Below are 21472 nucleotides of genomic sequence, written 5' to 3' on the forward strand. Positions count from 1 at the left end.
AGTGTGATTTATATTCTTTTGGGTATATACCCAGTAATGGAATTGCTGGGTCAAATGGTATTTCTGCTTTTAGATCTTTGAGGAATCACCACACTGCCTTCCACAATGGTTGAACTAGCTTATATTCTCACCAACAGTGTAAACGCATTTCTTTTTCTCTGCAACCTTACCAGCTCTGTTGTTTTTATTTTTATTTTTTAAAAAATTTGACTTTTTTTTTTACTTTAAGTACTGGGACACATGTGCAGAATGTGCAGGTTTGTTACATTAGCGTATGTGTGACATGGTGATTTGCTGCACCTGTCAACCCATCACTTAGGTTTTTGGTAGAAATGTAAATTTGTTCAACCATTGTGGAAGACAGTCAGTCAATTCCTCAAAAATCTCAAACCAGAAATACCATTTGATCCAGCAATCCCATTACTGAGTAGATACTCAAAAGGAATAGAAATCATTGTATTCTAAAGATACATGCACACATATGTTTACTGCAGCACTATTCACAGTAGCAAAGAGATTGACTTTTTAATAATCTCCATTCTGACTGGTGTGAGTTGGTATCTCATTGTGGTTTTTATTTGTATTGCTCTAATTATCAGTGATGTTGAGATTTTTTCATATGCTTGTTGGCTGTATAAATGCCTTCTTTTGAGAAGTGTCTGTTCATGTCCTTTGCCCACTTTTTATTGGGGTTGTTTGTTTTTTCCTGTAAATTTAAGTTCCTCGTAGACTCTGGATGTTAGCCCTTTGTCAGATGGATAGATTGCAAAAATGTTCTCCCATTCTCTAGGTTGTCTGTTCACTCTGATGATAGTTTATTTTGCTGTGCAAAATCTCATTAGTATATTTAGATCCCATTTGTCACATTTTGCTTTTGTTGCAATCAGTTTTGGTGTTGTCATCATGAAATCTTTGCCCCTGCTTATGTCCTGAATGGTATTGTCTAGATTTTCTTCTAGGGTTTTTATTGTTTTGGGTTTTACATTTAAGTCTTTAATTTTGCGTAAGGCATAAGGAAGGGGTCCAGTTTCCATTTTCTGCATAATGGCTAGCCAGTTCTCCCTGTACCATTAATTAAATATGAAATCCTTTCCCCATTGCTTGTTTTTGTTGAAGAAGATGGTTGTAAGTGTGTGGTCTTATTTTGGGATTCTCTATTCTGTTCCATGGGTCTATGTGTTTGTTTTTGTACTAGTACCATGCTGTTTGGGTTACTGTAGCCTTGTAGCATAGTTCGAAGTTGTGATTTGTTGATTTTTTGAAGGGTTTTTCATGCCTCTGTCTCCTCTAATCTTGGTTATTTCTTGTCTTCTGCTAGCTTTGGAGTTTATTTGCTCTTGGTTCTGTAGTTCGTTTAGTTGTGATGTTAGGTTGTTGATTTGAGATCTTTCTAGCTTTTTGATGAGGGCATTTAGTGCTGTAAATTTCCTTCTTAGCACTGTGTTAGCTGTGTCCCGGTGTTCTGGTATGTTGTCTCTTTGGTCTTATTAGTTTCAGAGAACTTCTTGATTTCTGCCTTAATTTCATTGTTTACCCAGGAGTCGTTCCAGAGCAGGTCATTCAATTTACATGTAGTTGTGTGGTTTTGAGTGAATTTCTTAGTCTTGCATTCCAATTTGGTTGCACTGTGATCTGAGAGACTGTTATGATTTCAGTTCTTTTGCATTTGCTGAGGAGTAGAAACTTTGATCTTATATAGGGCTGTCCATCTTTCCTTCTAGATAATGAGCCAGAGAATTAATTTGAATTCAGCCCAACACAAGTTCATAAACTTTCTTAAAACATTGTAAGATTTATTCTTCTATTATCTCATCAGCTATCATTAGTGTTAGTGTATTTTATGTGTGGCCCAAGACAATTTCTTCCAGTGTGGCCTGGGGAAGCCAAAAGATTGGACACCCCTTTTCTTGATGTTATGACTAACTGAATGCAGCTGACATGACACTTGAACTTCTAAGGTCTGCATCTTCTGTCTTCACTTCTCAGATTAATCCTTCTTAGAACCTAGCCTTCATGTGGAAAGGAAACCAGGCAGCCATGCAGAGAGGTCCTTCAGGAAAGAACTGCCTGTGATAGCCCAAGCTGAATCTCCAACAAGCCGCAGTCACCATCTGCTGGCATGTGAACCTCTGTGTAGATCAAACTAACTGGTAGATGATGCAAATAGAGAAACTTTTTACCCTTTAGTGTTTCTAGCATCTTAATATGCGAGTCCTGCCATATATAAAGCAGAATGAGCAGTTCTAATAAAGGCAGGTGGAGGATAATATGAGCAATTTTCCTCAGTATAACTGACGTTTTTGCAACAAAAGGTCTTATATGTGTGATAATTACTTGCAGGATTATTTCCTGATGTTATGCTTAGTGTCCCATAAATTCACACTAATGAATCAGTTTTCACAAGCATAGAAAGTATTTTGATGAACAATGCTGACCTGTAGACATCTTTTCAAGAAAATATTTTAAGAATATCCGCCGGAGATATTTTGACTTACAAAGCTTCACCCACAGCTGTCCTTCTCCCAGGTGCTCTGTCCAGGGAGGTGGGAGTTTTCTCCATAAGACCATGACTGAGGCTGCTGCCTTTCTTTCAGAGATGCCCCGCCCAGAGAGGAGGAATCTAGAGAGGCAGTCTGGCTACAGCGGCTTTGCTGAGATGCGGTGGGTTCTGCACCCGGTTTGAAGTTCCCAGCTTTGTTTACACTGTGAGGGGAAAACCAACTACTCAAGCCTCAGTAATGGTGGACACCCCTCCCCCCATCTGATAATTGCATTTTTCAATATGGAGGTTTTAAAATACCTCACAAACATCGTCGGCAAAGCCTGAGTCCTGTCCTCTCACTCTCCTCCCAGGGCAGCATCAGCTTCACCACGGGCTCCACCTTCTCCACCAACTACTGGTCCGTGGGCTTTGTCCGGGTGCCCAGCTACGGCGCCCGGCCGGTCAGCAGCGCGGCCAGCGTCTATGCAGGCGCCGGGGGCTCTGGTTCCCGCATCTCCGTGACGCACCGGACCAGCTTCTGGAGCAACATGGGGGTCGGGAGCCTGGTCACGGGGATGGCCGGGGGTCTGGCAGGAATGGGAGGCATCCAGAACGAGAAGGAAACCATGCAAATGCTGAACGACCGCCTGGTCTCCTACCTGGACAGAGTCAGGAGCCTGGAGACCGAGAACCGGAAGCTGGAGAGCAAAATCTGGGAGCACCTGGAGAAGAAGGGACCCCAGGTCAGAGACTGGGGCCATTACTTCAAGACCATCGAGGACCTGAGGGCTCAGATCTTCGCAAATACTGTGAACAATGCCCGCATCCTTCTGCAGATTGACAATGCCCGTCTTGCTGCTGATGACTTTAGAGTCAAGTATGAGACAGAGCTGGCCATGAGCCAGTCTGTGGAGAGCGACATCCATGGTCTCCGCAAGGTCATCGATGACACCAATGTCACTCGGCTGCAGCTGGAGACAGAGATCGAGGCTCTCAAGGAGGAGCTGCTCTTCATGAAGAAGAACCATGAAGAGAAAGTAAATGGCCTACAAGCCCAGATTGCCAGCTCTGGGTTGACCATGGAGATAGATGCCCCCAAATCTCAGGACCTCGCCAAGATCATGGCAGAAATCCGGGCTCAATATGACGAGCTGGCTCGGAAGAACCGAGAGGAGCTGGACAAGTACTGGACTCAGCTGATTGAGGAGAGCACCACAATGGTCACCACACAGTCCACTGAGGTTGAAGCTGCTTAGATGATGCTCACAGAGCTGAGACGTTCAGTGCAGTCCTTGGAGATCGACCTGGACTCCATGAGAAATACGAAGATCAGCTTAGAGAACAGCCTGAGGGAGGTGGAGGCCCGCTGCACCCTGCGGATGGAGCAGCTCAATGGGATCCTTCTGCACCTGGAGTCAGAGCTGGCACAGACCCGGGCAGAGGGAGAGCGCCAGGCCCAGGAGTATGAGGCGCTGCTGAATGTCAAGGTTGGGCTGGAGGCTGAGATCGCCACCTACCGCCACCTGCTGGAAGATGGCGAGGACTTCAGTCTTAGTGATGCCCTGGACAGCAGCAACTCCATGCAAACCATCCAAAAGACCACCACCCGCCTGATAGTGGATGGCAAAGTGGTGTCTGAGACCAACGACACCAAAGTTCTGAGACATTAGGCCAGCAGAAGCAGGGGACTCTTTGGGGAGCAGGAGGCCAATAAAAAGTTCAGAGGTCAAAAAAAAAATCTCAAAAATTACTTGATACTGCCCCTTTCAAAGGGCAGAACCTAATTCCTCTCTCTTTTAGCATGAGCTGAATTTAGGGGCTGCCTTCTATAAAATGGAATGTGGTGTGAGTAACTGTGTATGACTTTCAAGAGTATATTATAAAATTACAGTTCCCTGCTGGTACTCTCTTGGATCACTCACTATGGGGAAGCCAGCTGCCATGTCACACGGACATTCAAGCAGCCCTGTGGAGAGGCTGATGTGGCAAGGAATAAAAGCTGCTTGCCGTTAGCCCTTTGAGTGAGTCATCTTGCAAGAGGGTCCTCCAGCTCCAGACAAGCCTTTAGATATCTGCAGCCCCAGCCAACAACGTGATTCATAAAGAGCCACTCAAGTAAGTTGCTCCTAGGTTTTTGACCTGTAGAAATTGTAAGAAATAAATGTTTTATGCTAGGAAGTTTAAGAGCAATATTTTACACAGCATTGGCTTGATTACTATACTGGTCCATAAACTGTTCTACGAGGTACTTGCTTACAAGATTTTACTACTCTGGGTACTAGGAGGGGCTCCTTTCTTTTTTCTGTCTTTTTTTTTTTTTTTTTTTTTTTTTTTTTGAGACAGGGTCTCACTCTGCTGCTCAGTCTGGAGTGCAGTGACACAATTTCGTCTCGCTGCAACCTCCACCTCCCCGCTTGAGGCGATTCTCTTGCCTCAGCCTCCAGAGTAGCTGGGATTACAGGCACCTGCCACCACAACCAACTAATTATTGTATTTTTAGTAGAGATGAGGTTTCGCCATTTTGGCCAGGCCAGTCTCAAACTCCTGATCTCAAGTGATCCACCTGCCTTGGCCTCCGCCAGTGTTGGGATTCCAGGCGTGAGCCACTGCACCCAGCCTCCACCTTCTTTTCACACTAAGTTATAGCTAGGAATGGAAAGAACTATATCATTCTAATCTCTAATTGTAATCTTCATTTTTTTTTGTTATGTTGCTATTTAACTTCTACGTTCTGCAGTGGGAAGTCCTGAATATTCAGTGTTTATATTGATGCCTATTTAATGATGGATGCATTTTAAAAAATATTCATTGTAGAAGGCATTGCAAGGATTAGGAAAAAATATTTCTAATATAAAAATAATTACACCCTTTCATGATAAGAACACTCAAAAAACTAGGAATGGAAGAGAGTTTCTTCTACATGGTAAAGAGTATTTATGAAAAACCCACAGCTAACATTATAATCAGTGGTTAAAGACTGAAAGCTTTCCCTGCTGGGCTCAGAAAACAAAGCACCAAAAATATGGTGCTTTGACATACTGAACTAAAGAAGTAGCCTCAAGGTCTCTCTGACCCACACCTCCAATCCTCTGTCTCTCCCAATGCATAGAATGAGGCTATTCTCTGAAATTTCCTTTCCTACCTAGAGCCTGGACCCCAGAGAGGAACACAATTGCCTCAACTCCTTCTCTGGAATTTCATCAACCAAATAAGATTAAAACTCATATCATGAAGGAAGAGACTGAAAATTTAACACCATGACAGCCCAGATGAATTTTGAACTTTGTCCCAACTATTAATAGTATTTGTCCTCTGGTCTGATCTCATTCAGTTTCCAAAAAGAATCATTCATAAGATAATGTCTGCCTCCAGGTCCATTCATTTCCTCCCCAAAATCATTACTGCTACTCCCCCATTTAGCCTTCCCCCATGAAGCATCTTTATCCCCCTGGTTTTTGGGTGGTATGTACATTAAAATAAACTTGCCTTTTTTTCCCTATTAATCTGCATTTTGTCCGTTCATTTTCTGTGAACCTTCAGAGGGTAAAGGGGGAAGTTTTTCTTCTTTGCCTTTATACCCCTAATTAAAAAACAGGATGAGGATGTCTGTTTTTGCCACCTCTATTAACATTTTACTGGAAGTTCTAGGTAGAACTGTTAGGTAAGAAACAGAAATAAAAGGCATCAAAATCAAAAAAGAAGAAGTAAAACTGTAGATGACATGATAATATATAGAAGATCCTAAAGGATCCACACAAAAATATCACACCTAATATATAAAGTCATAAAGATTGTAGCATACAAGATCAATACACAAAAATTATTTATATTCTTCTGCAGTAGCAATGAACAACTGAAAAATGAATTTAGGAGAATTATTTATAATTGCATCAAAATATTAGGAATAAATTCAAGAAATGCAAATCTTTATATACTGAAAGCTGCTAAACATTTCTGAAAGAATGAAGACGGACAGAGATGGAGAGATTACCCCTGATTGTATGCTTTCCAGGTTCAAGCAGTTTTCCTGCCTCAGCCTCCAGAGTAACTGGGACCACCTGGCCAATTTTTTTTTGTATTTTTAGTAGAGTCAGGTTTCACCATGTTGGACAGGCTGGTCTCAAACTTCTGCCATCAGGTCATCAACCCGCTTCAGCCTCCCTAACTGCTGGGATTACAGGCATGCGGCACCATGCCCAGCCTGCAATTGCTATCAAAATCATAATACTGTTTTCTGCAGAAATGGAAAAGCTAATCACAAATTTCATGTGGAATTTCAAGGTTCCTTGAATAACAAAAACAATATTGAAGAAGAACAAAGTTGACAGACTCATATTTCCTCATTTTAAAAAGGAAACTAGATGGCCCACCCATGCATAGGCAGTCTTGGGAAACTTCAGGGTCCCCTTTGGTGACTGTCGCTTACCAGTGATAGGGAGCGTAAGAGGAGGGCCCTATGGGAGGGTGCCATCCCTTTAGGGATGCCAACCTAAAGGGTAGATGATGAGAAAAAATATAGAGGGTTTGTTCGGGCCAAGATTGAGGATGGCAGCTCAGGACACATTTCACACTTCAAGTTGCCTTTGGAGAGTGCTCCGGAGAACAAACGAGGGCTAATTACAAAAGTTGTTCCTCAGGAATTCTCGTAGGTTTACAGAAACAACATTGGTTAGTGATTGGTTGTACATTGTTGAACTGTAGGGTGTGTGACATTTTATGTGTACTTGGTGTCAGTCTAGAGCCTGCATAGCAAGTGGTCTCGAGAGGGAATGACTTACTTCAAGGGGAAGTGAGATGTGACTGCTGTTAGATTTTAAATGCCTCTCTGGGCCTGATAATTTAAAGGGACTATCACTCCTCAAATGAAATGTTTTCTCCTTTCTTGGGGCCTAAGTTGGCATACCCATCTCCTTCTTTCAAAGTCAATTGCAAGGCTAAAGAGGATGTCAAATCTCTTTATACATATTGCCAGTCTCTTCCCAGAAGTTATACTAGCTTTCACTGTTGTCGGTGGTGCATGAGTCCTAGACTCACTACACTCTTGCCATTAAAATAGAAATAATAACAAACATATACTTTAAACTTTTAAATGGACAGTTCACACTTATTTAAATTTGTAAGGTGAGACTAAGGATTTTTTTTTTTTGCGTAACTTGTTAATGGGGCTGTATACTCTACCCACTTTCGTTTGTGACTTTTCCATCTACTTGGCATCCCCTTTCACTCCCAGTGGTGTCCTGACAATCAGTTATACAGTCACCATAACTCTAATACATACTTTTTAGATTTCCAGTTCCAGTTTCAGCTAAAGTGAAGTGACAATTTAAAGAGAGTTATTTCGTAGGAGATATAACTTCGTAAATTTTCTCAGCACTTTCAAGACAAACTTTTCTACATTTTAAAAATTACTGCTTCAGTAAATAATTTATATGGTATATTGAAGAGGGTAATACCTCTTTCCCCTTTGCTTCAACTTAAAAAATATTATCGTGCTGATTGTTCGCTAATGACCTTTGAATAGATACAAATATAGTCAGTTTCAGCACCTGCCACCTGTGGAGATTTTCTTTGGTCTCCTTACCTATCTCCTTGGTACTGATGGAATTCTAGTTCCTCTTTGAGATCATGGCTAATAGTTGATCTACACAGTTTTAGGCCCTGTTTCTGGTGAATATCTGGTGGTGATTAGCTGCAGTTCTTATTTCTGTCTGGTTCTCTGTACTTGGTTCTAATTAAGAATCTGAAAAAAACTTTATTGGTATATAACACTAACTGTACACTGCCCAGCTCTTACCACATCTGAACTATACTAACTATATGCTCCCCCTTTTCCATTGCCCAGCTCTTACCACATCTTAACTCTACTAACTATACACTCCCCCTTTTCCACTGCCCAGTCCTTACCACATCTTAACTATACTTCTCTGAAATCAAACCCCTCTATTTTCTGAGCAGACTTTGAAAGGCCTTCTTTGTTTTAGATTGGAAATGAACGGGCTCTAGATTGGGTGCTGTCTGGTTCAGCCCCCTTTACTGAGAACTTCAATCCCCCAGTACAGAAGAAACATTGGGGACAGGAGAGGTCAGGGGAGAAGAGGGTTCTGGATGTCTTGGAAATACATGTACCTATTAATAGTAGGGGAAGGGTTGCTGATTTTTCCCTGGGATATATACTGTAACTCTCTGACTTAAGTATATAGTACGAAGTCTAACACCTTTACTGAGCTGCAGCAAATCGGGGCTATTTGTATTGAATTGCTAAATTTTTCAATTCAGAATCTTGCAAGAGATCTAACATCAGTTTCAAGTGTTGTACTGCATGTGGCTGCAACAAGGAGTGTTAAATCTTATGTTCTATTCTAGAAGCTGTAAAACAAGTTTTAAACATTTTACCCCACCACGACAACCATAATCATCTCATGTTAAAAGTAGTCAGCTAGCAACCCAAAGCTGTCAACAGCTTTGGGTTTGGTAATTTAAACCTTTACTCTTCTGTGGCTACTCTGCCTACTACAAAAGGCTCTGGGAGAGAAGTTGCATGTCTAAAGGCAGCTTCCTTTATTCCCTCCTGGGTGAGAGATAGCCTTGAATGGATTTGAAGTAGAGTAGAAACTCTTTGGCAGCTAAGTGATGGCCAGATTTGAGGCATGTGGAGGAAGGCGTGTGGAGATTAAAAGGCATGCAAGTATTAATAGGGTAAAAAGCATACAAGTTTTATATAACACAAGAGCCTTCAGAATGAAGACCCAGAGATACAGGGGAGACTCTCAATTTTTTTGCTTATATTTAATAAAGTATGGACAGCCATGTAGAAATAGGACTGGATGGAAAAGTTATAAACTAATGCTAATAGACTGAGTGGGGAAACCCAGCAAGGCCTGTCTTTCCAGACTCTTCCTGGCCTCTTTGGGCTGCATTTCTTCCTTCTGGGTGTGGGACAGGACCCTCTCTGGAATAGGGCTCTTATGACCTACAGTCAAACAAAGTAGGTCAGATTGTTTCTTCATGCATGGTTTTTCCACAGAAAGGCAGGGAGAATGTTAGAGAAATATTTTTAGGTTTCATGACTGGCTCTGGGGAGATGGGGCTCTGGTCTGTATGACCTTCCTTGGAGAAGAGAGATTCTAGTTTCTGTGGCTAGCCTCCAGGGAGAATGAGGGCCCAGGTGAAGGTCAGAAAAAACTTTTGTTTCTGGTACTGCTTCTGAGGCCTTCATTTTGGGATATCGTTTTTTGGAACCCTACAATAGAACAAAGAATGAGGTGGGAGACCAAGAAGGAAGTTAGTGAGGTGGGAGATTGTATAGTTTCAAACGACATCCACAAGTTCAAACATAGTACAGAGGCAAAGTGAAATAAGAATTGAAATGCTTCTGTTGGATTTAACCGATTCAAATTTATTTTGGTGAATGTGACTAGATCCAATGGATGTTAGTATTAGCTGGGAACTTTAAGATAATGTAGGCTTAACTCTTATTTTTAAAGATTTTAGAGATAAGAACTTTCAGAATTTTTATCTAGGTTATAACTAAAAATCTTCCTTGCACATAGGTGCTCAATAAATGATGGTTGAATGAATGAATGACTGAATTCTTTATTGGCAGAGCCAGAGCTAGAAATCATACATCAAGATTCATGTTGTAGGGAAAGTTTTTTCTCTACTGTCTTAGGTTTGAATAGTGGGAGCCTGGGAAATAACTGACAGTAGACTCGTATCAAGAGAAAAGGTTTATTTACATATGTAATGCACACCATATGTAATGAGAAACTTACTGAATAGTTAGAGGTAAAGGTTTATGTACCAACTTCATAACAGAAAAGGGAGGATGTTTATGGCTTCAGCAGGAAGGTGTGGAACGTTTTATTGGACTTCCAATAAATTGGGGGTCAATGGCACCTGAATTTTCATGAAGCGGGTGAATACAGCTGTAGTTCCTGGAGTATCTGGCTAAGTATAGATAATGTTTGTTTCTGTTGCTGCTGATTACTCAGATGTTTTGAGCTTAATTTTAATACCTTCATTCACATGGTAGTGCTCTTTCCCTTATTTATTTTTCTCTGAACTGTGCTCCATAGAGTACCAGAGGTCCACAGAAGTATTTAAGAGTTCTTTAAAAATGGTATATTTTTCCTCCATTGAAAAGTTTTAAATCCTGAAGATCTCATTTATCATGCAGACTTGATTATAATTTTACTGGAAAATATTCTATTTCTATATATATTTTTCATTAAAACTCACTAAATGAAGCGTCCAGATTCAAGGACATTCTGTATTGTTTTGCGATTCTTAAAATAGAGAGCCTTAATTTTATTTTTCTCAGCAGTAAGAATTCATTTATTCAATAAAAGGTAGAATTAATTAATTGCATTTACCAATGCTAGATGAAAATACATATATAATAAAGCAGGTAATTAAATAATTTCATGCTAAAAATTGGGATTGGGACTACAAATTGTCCAATAACTACCATAATCCTCCTTCATTTGGTATATATTGACTAAACTCAAAATTTTGAGTTAATACAAAATGGGCTATGCTGACATAAGTAAGAAATAAAGGATTGGTTCATTTTAGAAAATCTAACTTTGTTATGAAATCATTTTATAAATACATAATTTACATTACATGCTATGTATTTGATAAAAATATTTTATATATTAGCATATTGTATATGTATGTCAATATGGTTGTATATATATACATACATACTCAAATACATACAACACACAGACTAGAAATGAAATGGGTCATGGATCAAGGAATCACCAATATTTAAAATAATTTCATTCACATACATATGAGAAAAGTGCATACATTATACTATGAATTTTTTTGCAAAACGAACATACTGCGGAGAGGCATTTTACCTTTGACTGAAAACATTTAATTGAGAAACATAAAATATATTATTAAGAGATGTCCATATATAATATATTGAATAAGAAAAGTTTTAAAAGCATAAATTACTTTCTAATACTTAAAAAATGTTTTTCAGGTTTCTTTGATGTTATTTTCAACAAAGGAAATATATGCATTTTCCAAAGTCATGAGATGAGGCATTTTTCTCTTGCTCTTGACAATGGCATTGTCACTGGAATGGTGTGTAGTAAATTTTTCATTTTGCCATGTATCAATATTGTTGTGTCCATATGTATTTCTGTATAAGATATATTTATAAGATTACCATTTCCTTTTGTCTTGTACTAGCACTTTTTTCATTATTCTGTTTTGTTTCACTAATTGTTGAGACTGTGATGCATAAATGGTTATAAATTTCAGCAATTGGAATTTAGACAAGAAAAAGTCGACCAATTCTCTGATAACATGCAAATTTTTAATGAGCTTTCAAAAGAAGACTGACTTCTCAATGGCCCTTTTAGGGACCATATTGTTGGGGAAAAACAGTAATTTTATATAATTATGCTTTGTGTTGCTTGATTTAGATATGAAAAGTAGTATTTAGTATATAAAGCTGTTTTACATGCATGTTACTTATTTTTAAAAATAATACAGCATAGACTAACTTTAATGCACTGTTTTAAGTGCTTAATATATATTATAATATTTCATCTACTAGATGAGAATCCATTATCATTTGTATTTAACAGAAGAGGAACATGAAGAATAGAAGGATTAAGTGAGTTGCACAGTCACAAGCTAGTAAGTGTGGAAGCAGGAATTTAACACAGGCAGTCTGACACTAACACTCATACTACAGCTTCCTCATATAATGCTATATAATTATTTTTGAGACAGGTCTTGCTCTGTTACCCAGGCTGGAGGGCAGTTGGCATGAACAGAGCTCATTGCAGCCTCAAATTCCTGGGCTCAAGCATTCTTCCTGCCTCAGCCTTCCAATGTACTGGCATTACAGGCTGATTTCAACTCATGGGATGTTACTTAACTGAAGGGAAAATAATACTTATTGAAGAAAAAACCCCAGCTTGTGTAATTTGTATGCCTGAAATTCTGACTAAGTGATCAATCAGTTAGACTTCTCCATGAAACATTTTCTTCTCTGCTGTGGACTTTGAATGGTACCCTACATTGTAGTTCATAGCACATTCTGATCAGCATGGAGCCTGGTCATAGTAAATGCTTGAGAAATATGAATGTGGATGTAGAATCTACTCCATTGAATTAAGAGTTGAAGAAATATCTCATTACTGTATTTTTAAAAAATAAAATGAAGGGTACCTTAAAGCCCTTATTCTACTAGATTGTACCAGGTTGATGGGAGATTTTATTTTAGTTACTAAGGAACTCATCTTGTTTCAAAGAAGATTTCACCTGGTATGGGCCTCAGAATATCTGGTGATAGCTGTCATAGCTTTGAACCACACTGGTCACTAAGATGTACCTGATCAAGTGTCAGATGGTTTCTTACAGATCGGTAATTCTGCCTCCTTCCTGCCATACTTGGGCAATGGAACTTTGTAGTTGATAGACTTAGTGTTTTATATCTAGCCATTCAAGAGGCACCAATGAGTTTTCTTCTTTAGGCCCTACTACCTCCCTGGGGAACTAGAGGGAGATGGGGTGGGACCTGAAACACTGTCCTGAACAATAGTCATGTCTCTCTGTAGGATAACCACCTCAATTTGTTTTGTTTTTGAAAGCAAAATTTAGGTATGAGATAAAACGTCTATGGATTTCAGTTTTTAGTCCCAAATACTCTTAAATTAGGAGAACGCAAATGAGGAAATGAAAAATAAACAATGGTAAGATACATATTAACATCTTATTAAATTGTCCTGCCAATCAAGTTATTTTTCCAACATTATTCCGTGGATTCTGAGAAATCAAGAGAAAGAATTCCTTGGAGCAAGTCACTGTAAATAAGGCTGTGAATAAAACCTATTGAATTGCAAAACAATCAGATTTTATAAATAGTACAAAGTTTCTGTAAAATGAAGTAGACTCCTGTATATGTATATAATGTGATTACATTTTAAACAGTTTTTTTCTCTTGCTAATTTAGACGGTTTTTTGTTTTTGTTTTTCCTTTTAGGTTAGTGGTGAGGCCACTACTGAGCTGCGGGTGCTTTATCAGCCTAACCGCTGTGCGCTTCTTGAGTCCGCGCTGGTTCCTGGTCACACAGTTGCTTTTGATCGTCGTGGCAAAATAGCTGATGAATCATCAACAGGCTATGCAAACCTTTCAAAAGAATTTGTGATTTTTGTCAAGGTAAAATCGGGAAAGTTATTAAAGTTTATATTGCTAAATCCTAACTTTCTTTTTCCCTATTGAGGAAAAATCTTAAAATTTAGTCATAATGCAGTAATCGAGTCACTTCCCACTAGGTGGCATTGGTGCCTATTTCCATTCTGTTTGCCAGACTTGGAAAGGCAATAGAGATGACAGTTTTAGTAGCAAAGACACTCCAGTGGGATTAACGTGCTGTATCTAACTAACTGAAGTTGGAGGTTAAACTACCAATGTGGAAATTCTTAATGAAAAATAGAGAACCTTGCATTTGGGAGTCAAATACATGTGTATATTGAACTTTTCTGACAATTAGAATTTATACTCTTTGAATATGGTATACATTTAATCCTTTCATAATGCTTATTCTTTTTTCTTTCTGTTTGTGACTCTATCTTAAAGTGATATTATATTAATATAATAGCGATTATTTATGTTGTTTCTCATTTTGTTCCAGGTGTTTATTGAGAATTTCACCACACCATGAGATTAAATTTAAGCATCACATAACAATGATAGATGTTATCTGTATTTTAAAGGTGAAGGAAAAGATTTTCAAGGAAAATAATTGTCTTAACTAGTATAACATAGCTATTAAATTGGTATTCAGCTAAAGTCTACTTATATTAAAACTTCATACATACTGTAAGTTCATTTCTAGACAATTGCAATGAAGCGAGTATCTCAATATAGTCACACAAATTCCTGAGTTATCTAGTGCATGTGAAAGTTATATTTACTATACTGTAGCCTGTTAAGTGTGCAACAGCATTATGTTTAAAAAAATGTACATACCTTAATTTAAAAATATTTTAGTACTGAAAAATGCTAACCATCATCTGAGCCTTCAGGAAGTTGTAACTTTTTTGCCATTGTGGGGATCTTGCCTCGATGTTGACACCTGCTGATGAATCAAGGTGGTGGTTGTTGCAGATTGGGATGGCTGTGACAGTTTCTTAAAATAATACAACAATGAAGGTTGCCACACTGATTGACTCATTCTTTCACGAAAGATTTCTTTATAGCATGTGATGTTGTTTGATAGCGTTTTGCTCATAGTAGAACTTTTCAATATTGGTATCAATCCTCTCAAACACTGATGCTGCTTTATCAACTGTGTTTATTCAATAGTTTGAATTATTTGTTGTCATTTTGACAGTGTTCACAGTATCTTCATCAGGAGTTTATTCTATTTCAACAAATGGCATTCTTTGTCATCCATAAGAAGTAATCCTTCATCTGTTCAAGTTTGATCATGAGATTGCAGCAATTCAGTCACATCCTCAGGCTCCACTTCTCATTCTAGTTCCCTTGCTATTTCTACCACATCTGCAGTTATTTCCTCATCTGAAGTCTTGAACCACTCAAAATCATTCGTGATGTTTGAATCAAATTCTTTCCAACTCCTGTTATTGTTGGTATTTTGACCTCCTACCCCTATGAGTCACAACTGTTCTTAATGGCATCTGGAATGGTGAATCTTTTTCAAAAGGTGTTCAATGTACTTTGCCCAGACAAATCAGCAAAATCACTCTCTATGGCAGCTATAGTATAGGAAATGTATTTCTTAAATAATAAGGCTTGAAAGTTGAAATTACTCCTTGATCCATGGGCTACAGAATGGATATTGTGTTAGAAAGCATGAAAATAACATTAATCTCCTTGTACATCTCCATCAGAGCTCTTGGGTGACCAGGCACATTGTCAATGAATAGTTATATTTTGAAAGAAGTTGTTTTTTCCTTAGCAGTAGGTCTCAACATTGGGCTTAAAATACTCAGTAAACTATGCTATAAATAGATAGGCTGTCCTCAAGGCTTTATTTTTTCATTTCTAGAGCACAGGCAGAGTAGACTTAGTATGATTTCAAAGGTGCCTAGGGTTTTTGGAATGATAAATGAGCATTAGCTTCAACTGAAAGTCACCAACTGCATTAGCCCCTAGCAAGAGAGTCAGCTTGTCTTTTGAAACTTTGAAGCCAGGCAATGAATTCTCTTCTGTTGCTGTGAAAGTCATACATAGCATCTTCTTCCAATTGAAGGCTGTTCTATTTACACTGAAAATCTGTTGTTTAGTGTATCTTAACTAGATCTTCTGGGTAACTTGCTGCAGCTTCTCTGTAAGCACTTGCTGCTTTACCTTCCACTGTTAGGTTGTGAAGATGGCTTCTTTCCTTAAAGCTCATCAGCCAACCTCTGCTGGCTTCAACCTTTTCTCCTGCAGCTTCCTCACCTCTCTCAGCCTTCATGAATTGAAGAGAGTTAGGGCTTTGCTCTTGAGGTTAGGCTTTGGCTAAGGGAATATTGTGGTTGGTTTTAATCTTATATCCAAGGCACTAAAACCGTCCCCATATCAGCACTGGAGTAGCATTTCTGATTTGCTTCAAAACCATTTCCTTTGCATTTACAAAGTGGCTGCCTTGCACAAGAGGCCTAGCTTTAGATCTGTCTCAGCTTTTAACCATTCTTTCTCACTAAGCTCAATCATTTGTAGCTTTTGATTTAAAGCAGGAGATATGTGACTCTTTCTTTCACTGGAACACTTAGAGGACATTATAGGGTTATTGATTAGCCTAATTTCAATATTGTTGTATCTGAGGGAGTAGGGAGGCAAGGGAGAGAGATAGGGGAATGGCTGGTTAGTGGAGCCATTCAGAACACACACAGCATTTATTAAGTTTACTGTCTTATATGGGCATGGCTTATGGCACCCCAAAATAATTACAATAGCTAACATCAAGGATCACTGATCACAGATCACCATAACAGATATAATAATAATGAAAATCTTGAAATACTGTGATAATTACCAAATGTGGCACAGATACATGAAATGAACGTGCTGCTGGAAAAATAGCACTGATAGACTTGCATGGTGTAGGGTTGCCACAAACCTTCAATTTCTAAAAAAAGAAAAAAAATGCAGTGTCTGTGAAGTGAATAAAGTGAAGCATAATTAAGTGACGTGCAAGTAAACAAGGTATGTCTGTACTTACTGTAGAATAAACACTTTTTCACATTACTGTTTCTCCCACAACAACATAATTTTAACTCATAGATCATATGTTATTTAACTTAAGGTTAAACTTAAGGTTAATGGTTTCATAGTATTCAAATGTAAGTATTATGTGTGTACACACATATATACCTTTTTTGTTGTTGAACATTTAGTCTTTCTCTTTTGCCACTTCTGCATATGATACTGTAATATATACCTTGACATATGCCTTAGACCACATCATTTATTGTTTTCTTAGCTTAGAAAATTAAAAATTGAACTTAAGGGTTAGAATATGAAACTTTTAAGGCTCTGGGAACATACTGCCACATTTATTTCTTCAGTTGCCCCAGCTTTTACTCCTGTGAAAGTTAAACCAACTATAAAGTTAAGGGGAACAGAATATAAAATTATTCTCACTTCTGACATCAACCACAGAGTTTGGGGGACCCTGAGACCACTATCAAGACTTGATAATTCACTGGAAGAAATTACAGAACCCACTGAAAATTGTTTACTCAAAGTTACGGTTTATTATAGAGAAAGGATACAGATTAAAATTGGCTAAGCAAAGAGTACACATAAGGCGTTTGGTGCTCTATGAAAAAGCACCAAACATGAGATGTGCGGTGGTTCGCTCCCCATGAAGTCTGGATAGAGGTGCTTTCTCAGCACTGGTGTGTGACAGCATGCACGGAGTATTGCCAGCCAAGGAAGCTTCCTGGGCCTTAGTATTCAGAGTCTTTACTGGGCTTCATCATGTAGGGAGTCTGTGTGGCTGGTCTCAGTCTCCAGCCTCTCAGGAGGTCACTTGACACTTTCTTACGCAAAGCCCCCTACCCTAAGTCACATTATTGCTCTCTGGCTGGTTCAAGTTCCCTAGGCAAACAACACCACTCCTGTCAGGCATGACACTCCAAGGGTAAATTAAGCTGAGGCGAAGGTCAGACATCTATGGGTAAAGTTCAATTCTTAGTACTTTCAGCAGTGTAGGAAAACACCCATCTCACTGACCTCAGTGTTATTGAGTATGGTCCTTAAGGAGAAGAGCTTTGCCAGTTTTCTAGAGGAATGAACATCTAATGTTAGCTTGTTTTTTTGGTATTACTAATGTGGATTACCTTTTCTTATGTTTTTTCACCATTTGTATTTTATCTTTTGTGATTTGCATATTTATTTATCAGTTCTTTGTTAGTGTATTTCTAAATAACTTTCAAGAGTCTTCTATGTCTTCCTCTTTTATTTTTATTTTTATTTTTTTTAGAGATGGGGTTTCTCCATTGTTGGCCAGGCTGGTCTCGAACTCCTGACCTCAGGTGATCCGCCCACCTCAGCCTCCCAAAGTGCTGGGATTATAGGCGTGAGCCACCGCTCCCAGCCCTCTATCTTCCTCTTAAGGTAATGATTACATAGGATTTTCTTAAATATATCATACTTGTATTTGATATCTTTTTACATTAATTCCTCTATGCATATATTTAAATGTCCATAGAGTGTATTCCATAATTCAGTTACTCTTATAGCATACTTTTTTATTGTGTTTTATATTAATATTACCATTACTTTTTAAGGTGATAGTTAATTCCTTAAGAGAAATATTTGTGTTTTGTATTTTTAAAAAATCACTGTAGCATCTGATGCTGGCCTTTATACTGTAAACAAATGATAACTGAAGTAATCAACCTCCTTTAGTTTTGTTTACCTTTGTGTAACAGTTACATTATTTACTTCTTTTGCTCGTTTTCAGCCACTGAGCTTCCAGTAAGATCCTGATCACTGTGGCTGCTGTAAGAATTGCCTCCATAGCTGACTCCCTCTAGCAAAACGCGAGCCTGTCATTGACTGCCTTTCTGTTCTGTTTTGTTGCTCTGAAGGGGGTATTCCTCAACAGTGCTGTGGTTCTGCTTGCTACAAGCCTGTGCCAGGCTCTGTGTCTCCAGCCTGATGGAAGCTGCACTGGAGTGGGAAGCCAGTCTGAAAAATCCTACTGGAAAGTACATAAAATCAGCCCTGGGATTTGCATGTTTGAAAGTATGAAAAATGCACAAATGTATCTAAGAATTAAGGATGGCTGGTGCGATGGAACAGTAAGCATCTGCTCTTGTTTCTCTCAGCAGATATTTAAGACATTTGCCAGCTGCAGACTTGAGAATAGCACTTTATGAGTGGGTTTTGTAAACTGAATGTTACATGTGGTGGTCTGCCTTGACTGGTGTTTTTAATAAATGAGGAGAGCAGCCACATGACTGGTATGATAAGAGAGGAATCCTGACTCTTTAAACATGCCTCTGAAATGTAAGATATGTACAGATCACCTGGGAGTTGTGTTAGGCGGCAGATTCTGATTCAGGAAGGCTGGCATGAGACCCAAGTGTTTACGGTTCTAACAAGCTCTCAGCTGTGGCTGCTGATGCTGGTCTACGAAAATGCTTTGAGAACCAAGGTTCTAGAAAGGCCAGCTCAACAGCGTTTCCTTTCTGCTCCTTTCGGTGCCTGAATTTCCACCACTGGAAACCCTGTACTTTGACTAAGGAAGTTATTTTAAATTCTAAATATCAGGGGTTTTTCTTTTCGGATTTTTATTTTGAGAGACAGATTCTCACCCTGTCACCCAGGCTGGAGTGTAGTGATGCAGTCTCAGCTCATGGCAACTCAGGTGATCCTTCTGCCTCAGTCTCCTGAGTAGCTGGGACTGCAAGTGCATGCCACCATGTGTTGCTAATATTTGTACTTTTTGTAGAAAAGGGTCTTGCCATATTGCCTAGGCTGGTCTCCAACTCCTAGGCTCAAGAGATCCACTGCCTTGGCCTCCCAAACTTCTAGAATTATAGGCCTGAGATACTGTGTCCAGATAGAGGTTTTTCTTTAATTCCTTGAGCCTTAGGAGGGGATATGGATGATAACTAACACAACAGTTTATATATATTCATAATTCTTCTGTGGGGTGAGGAACAGGTAAGATTGCATCTTTAACCTTCCTGTTAATGCTCTCTCCATCTATTGTTTAAAATAGTTTAGTTTAAATTAGATCTTCTGGATAAATTCTGAAGTCCTCCCTCTCTCTTTTCACCAGTAATGATGTCTAGCTATTAGGGAGAACTTGCATGAGCTGGTGGCAGTATGAGGAGGTAGGACTTAGACCTTTCATGGTCCTCTGGGTCTCTGTCTGTGCTGCACACCGGTGAGTTTGTGTCAGGTGAGCTGCACTGATGCTCACAGTGCAAAGGTGAAGTACACACACATATACACATGTAGTTAATATCCCTGATCTACTCACAAGGGCATAATGAAGTAGATTTTTTAACCATTTCATGGAAGAGGAAGCCAAGCTTAGGAGACAAAGTGTCATGCTTGTAGTCTTTACACTGGTAAGTGGACTAATTGAAATAAAAATGGGTAACATTATTACTATGACCAGACTAGTTAGAAGTACAATTTCATTTAATGCTCAGTCACCCCACAGGAGAAACATCAGTAAGTAGCTTTCCTATCCTCAGCATTCACAAGATATACAAGCCTTTCCCTGCTTGTGGCTCCTAGGAGTGCTCAGAACCATGAGATAATGTGTTACTATATAATACATGCTTTGGTGTTTGTGTTTGGAAGTTGCCAGGCAGAGTTTCTGGGGGCAGATATAAGTGTCACCCCAAAGTGGGAAATGGGTCAACACTGGAAATTTGTATCTTCCCTGGGTAGCAACCAAAGGGACAGCTCAGTGGTTGCTCACTTTCCATTTATCTGCCTCATACTCTAGCTAAATGGTGATTTCTTGGGTCTTCACTTCCAGCCTGTTTACCCGTCTCTGTCTCTTCCACATTTTTTCTCAGTGTGCTAGTTATCTTATTCTTCCCAGTGAGTAAACTTCCTCTGTAAGTTTTTAGCAGAATCTTTCTGTCCTACACTTAATTTTCATGCTTTTTCTTTTTCTTCGTATTTGTGCTATAGATGACTCAGCTCTCTCTAATGGGGCTGAGGGACTGCAATAAGTCCTTGCCATTCAATTGAAAGAATCTGGTGATCACAGAAAGTTGGGTGGAGATGTACAGATGAAAACACAGAAGTATTATCCTGCCACAAAGAAACTATTGTCATGCTCATTCTGCAGATGATGAAGCTGAGTGTGAGCCTGGTTAAGTAGCTCACCTCGAGTCCCCAGGTAGCCTTAGAGCTGAGGCTTCATCCAGCTTTGCTGACTTCCTATGGCCCTGTTGTGGGGGACTGAGAATAACAGGATGGAGAAACTAGGTTGCCCCATGAGGAGACCAGAGTCAGGATACGTGAGGTGGAGATGATTCTAAACACAAAACCAAGGTTTTCTTTAGAAATTTCCCAAGAACGAGCCTTGTTGACAGTGTACCAGGTGAGTGAGTGGCTCTGAAATAGGTGGGTGACCACTCTGTGCCATGTGAGCCTACATTGTGCTGCTGTGAGTCAATATTGGGAGCCCCTTCTATTTCTCCTTCCTGAAGGGGTTCTTGGGATGAAATGCCAGGTTCAGGACTTCTGTGTACTTTGGAAGGCAATCATGCTGAGCTGGGCTGAGCTGAGTCAGGCAATCATGCATGTATCACTTCTCCTTAGATACATTTCACAATTTGAAAAAAGCCAGAGGGATTTGTTCCGATTGCTTTGGGGCAGAGATAGCCAAAATGGAGAACCCAGTGAAATTGATTGATAAAGGTGAAAGCGCGTAAGTGAGTTGGTTACATGGAATTTGATACACAGAACGTTGAAATAAGAAATGCTGGACATAAGATAGAGGTTCTGTAGGCCTTTTGGAGATAAGC

At 39.3% G+C, this 21472-nt stretch overlaps 1 protein-coding gene and 1 pseudogene across 1 annotated transcript in view; both read left to right on the forward strand.

The window, feature by feature from the left end:
* Positions 1–21472, forward strand: part of RP1 (RP1 axonemal microtubule associated) — a 302959-nt gene that overhangs the window by 116522 nt on the left and 164965 nt on the right. Inside the window, exons 15-17 of the mRNA XM_074386610.1 lie at positions 11478–11581; positions 13494–13670; positions 18560–18772. Coding sequence (XP_074242711.1) covers positions 11478–11581; positions 13494–13670; positions 18560–18772 — 494 coding nt within the window. The remainder of the gene's footprint in view (positions 1–11477; positions 11582–13493; positions 13671–18559; positions 18773–21472) is intronic.
* Positions 3016–4220, forward strand: LOC101035608 (keratin, type I cytoskeletal 18 pseudogene; annotated as a pseudogene).

The sequence above is a fragment of the Saimiri boliviensis genome, chromosome 15 (genome assembly GCF_048565385.1).
Source record: "Saimiri boliviensis isolate mSaiBol1 chromosome 15, mSaiBol1.pri, whole genome shotgun sequence".
In the NCBI taxonomy this organism is placed as follows: Eukaryota; Metazoa; Chordata; class Mammalia; order Primates; family Cebidae; genus Saimiri; species Saimiri boliviensis.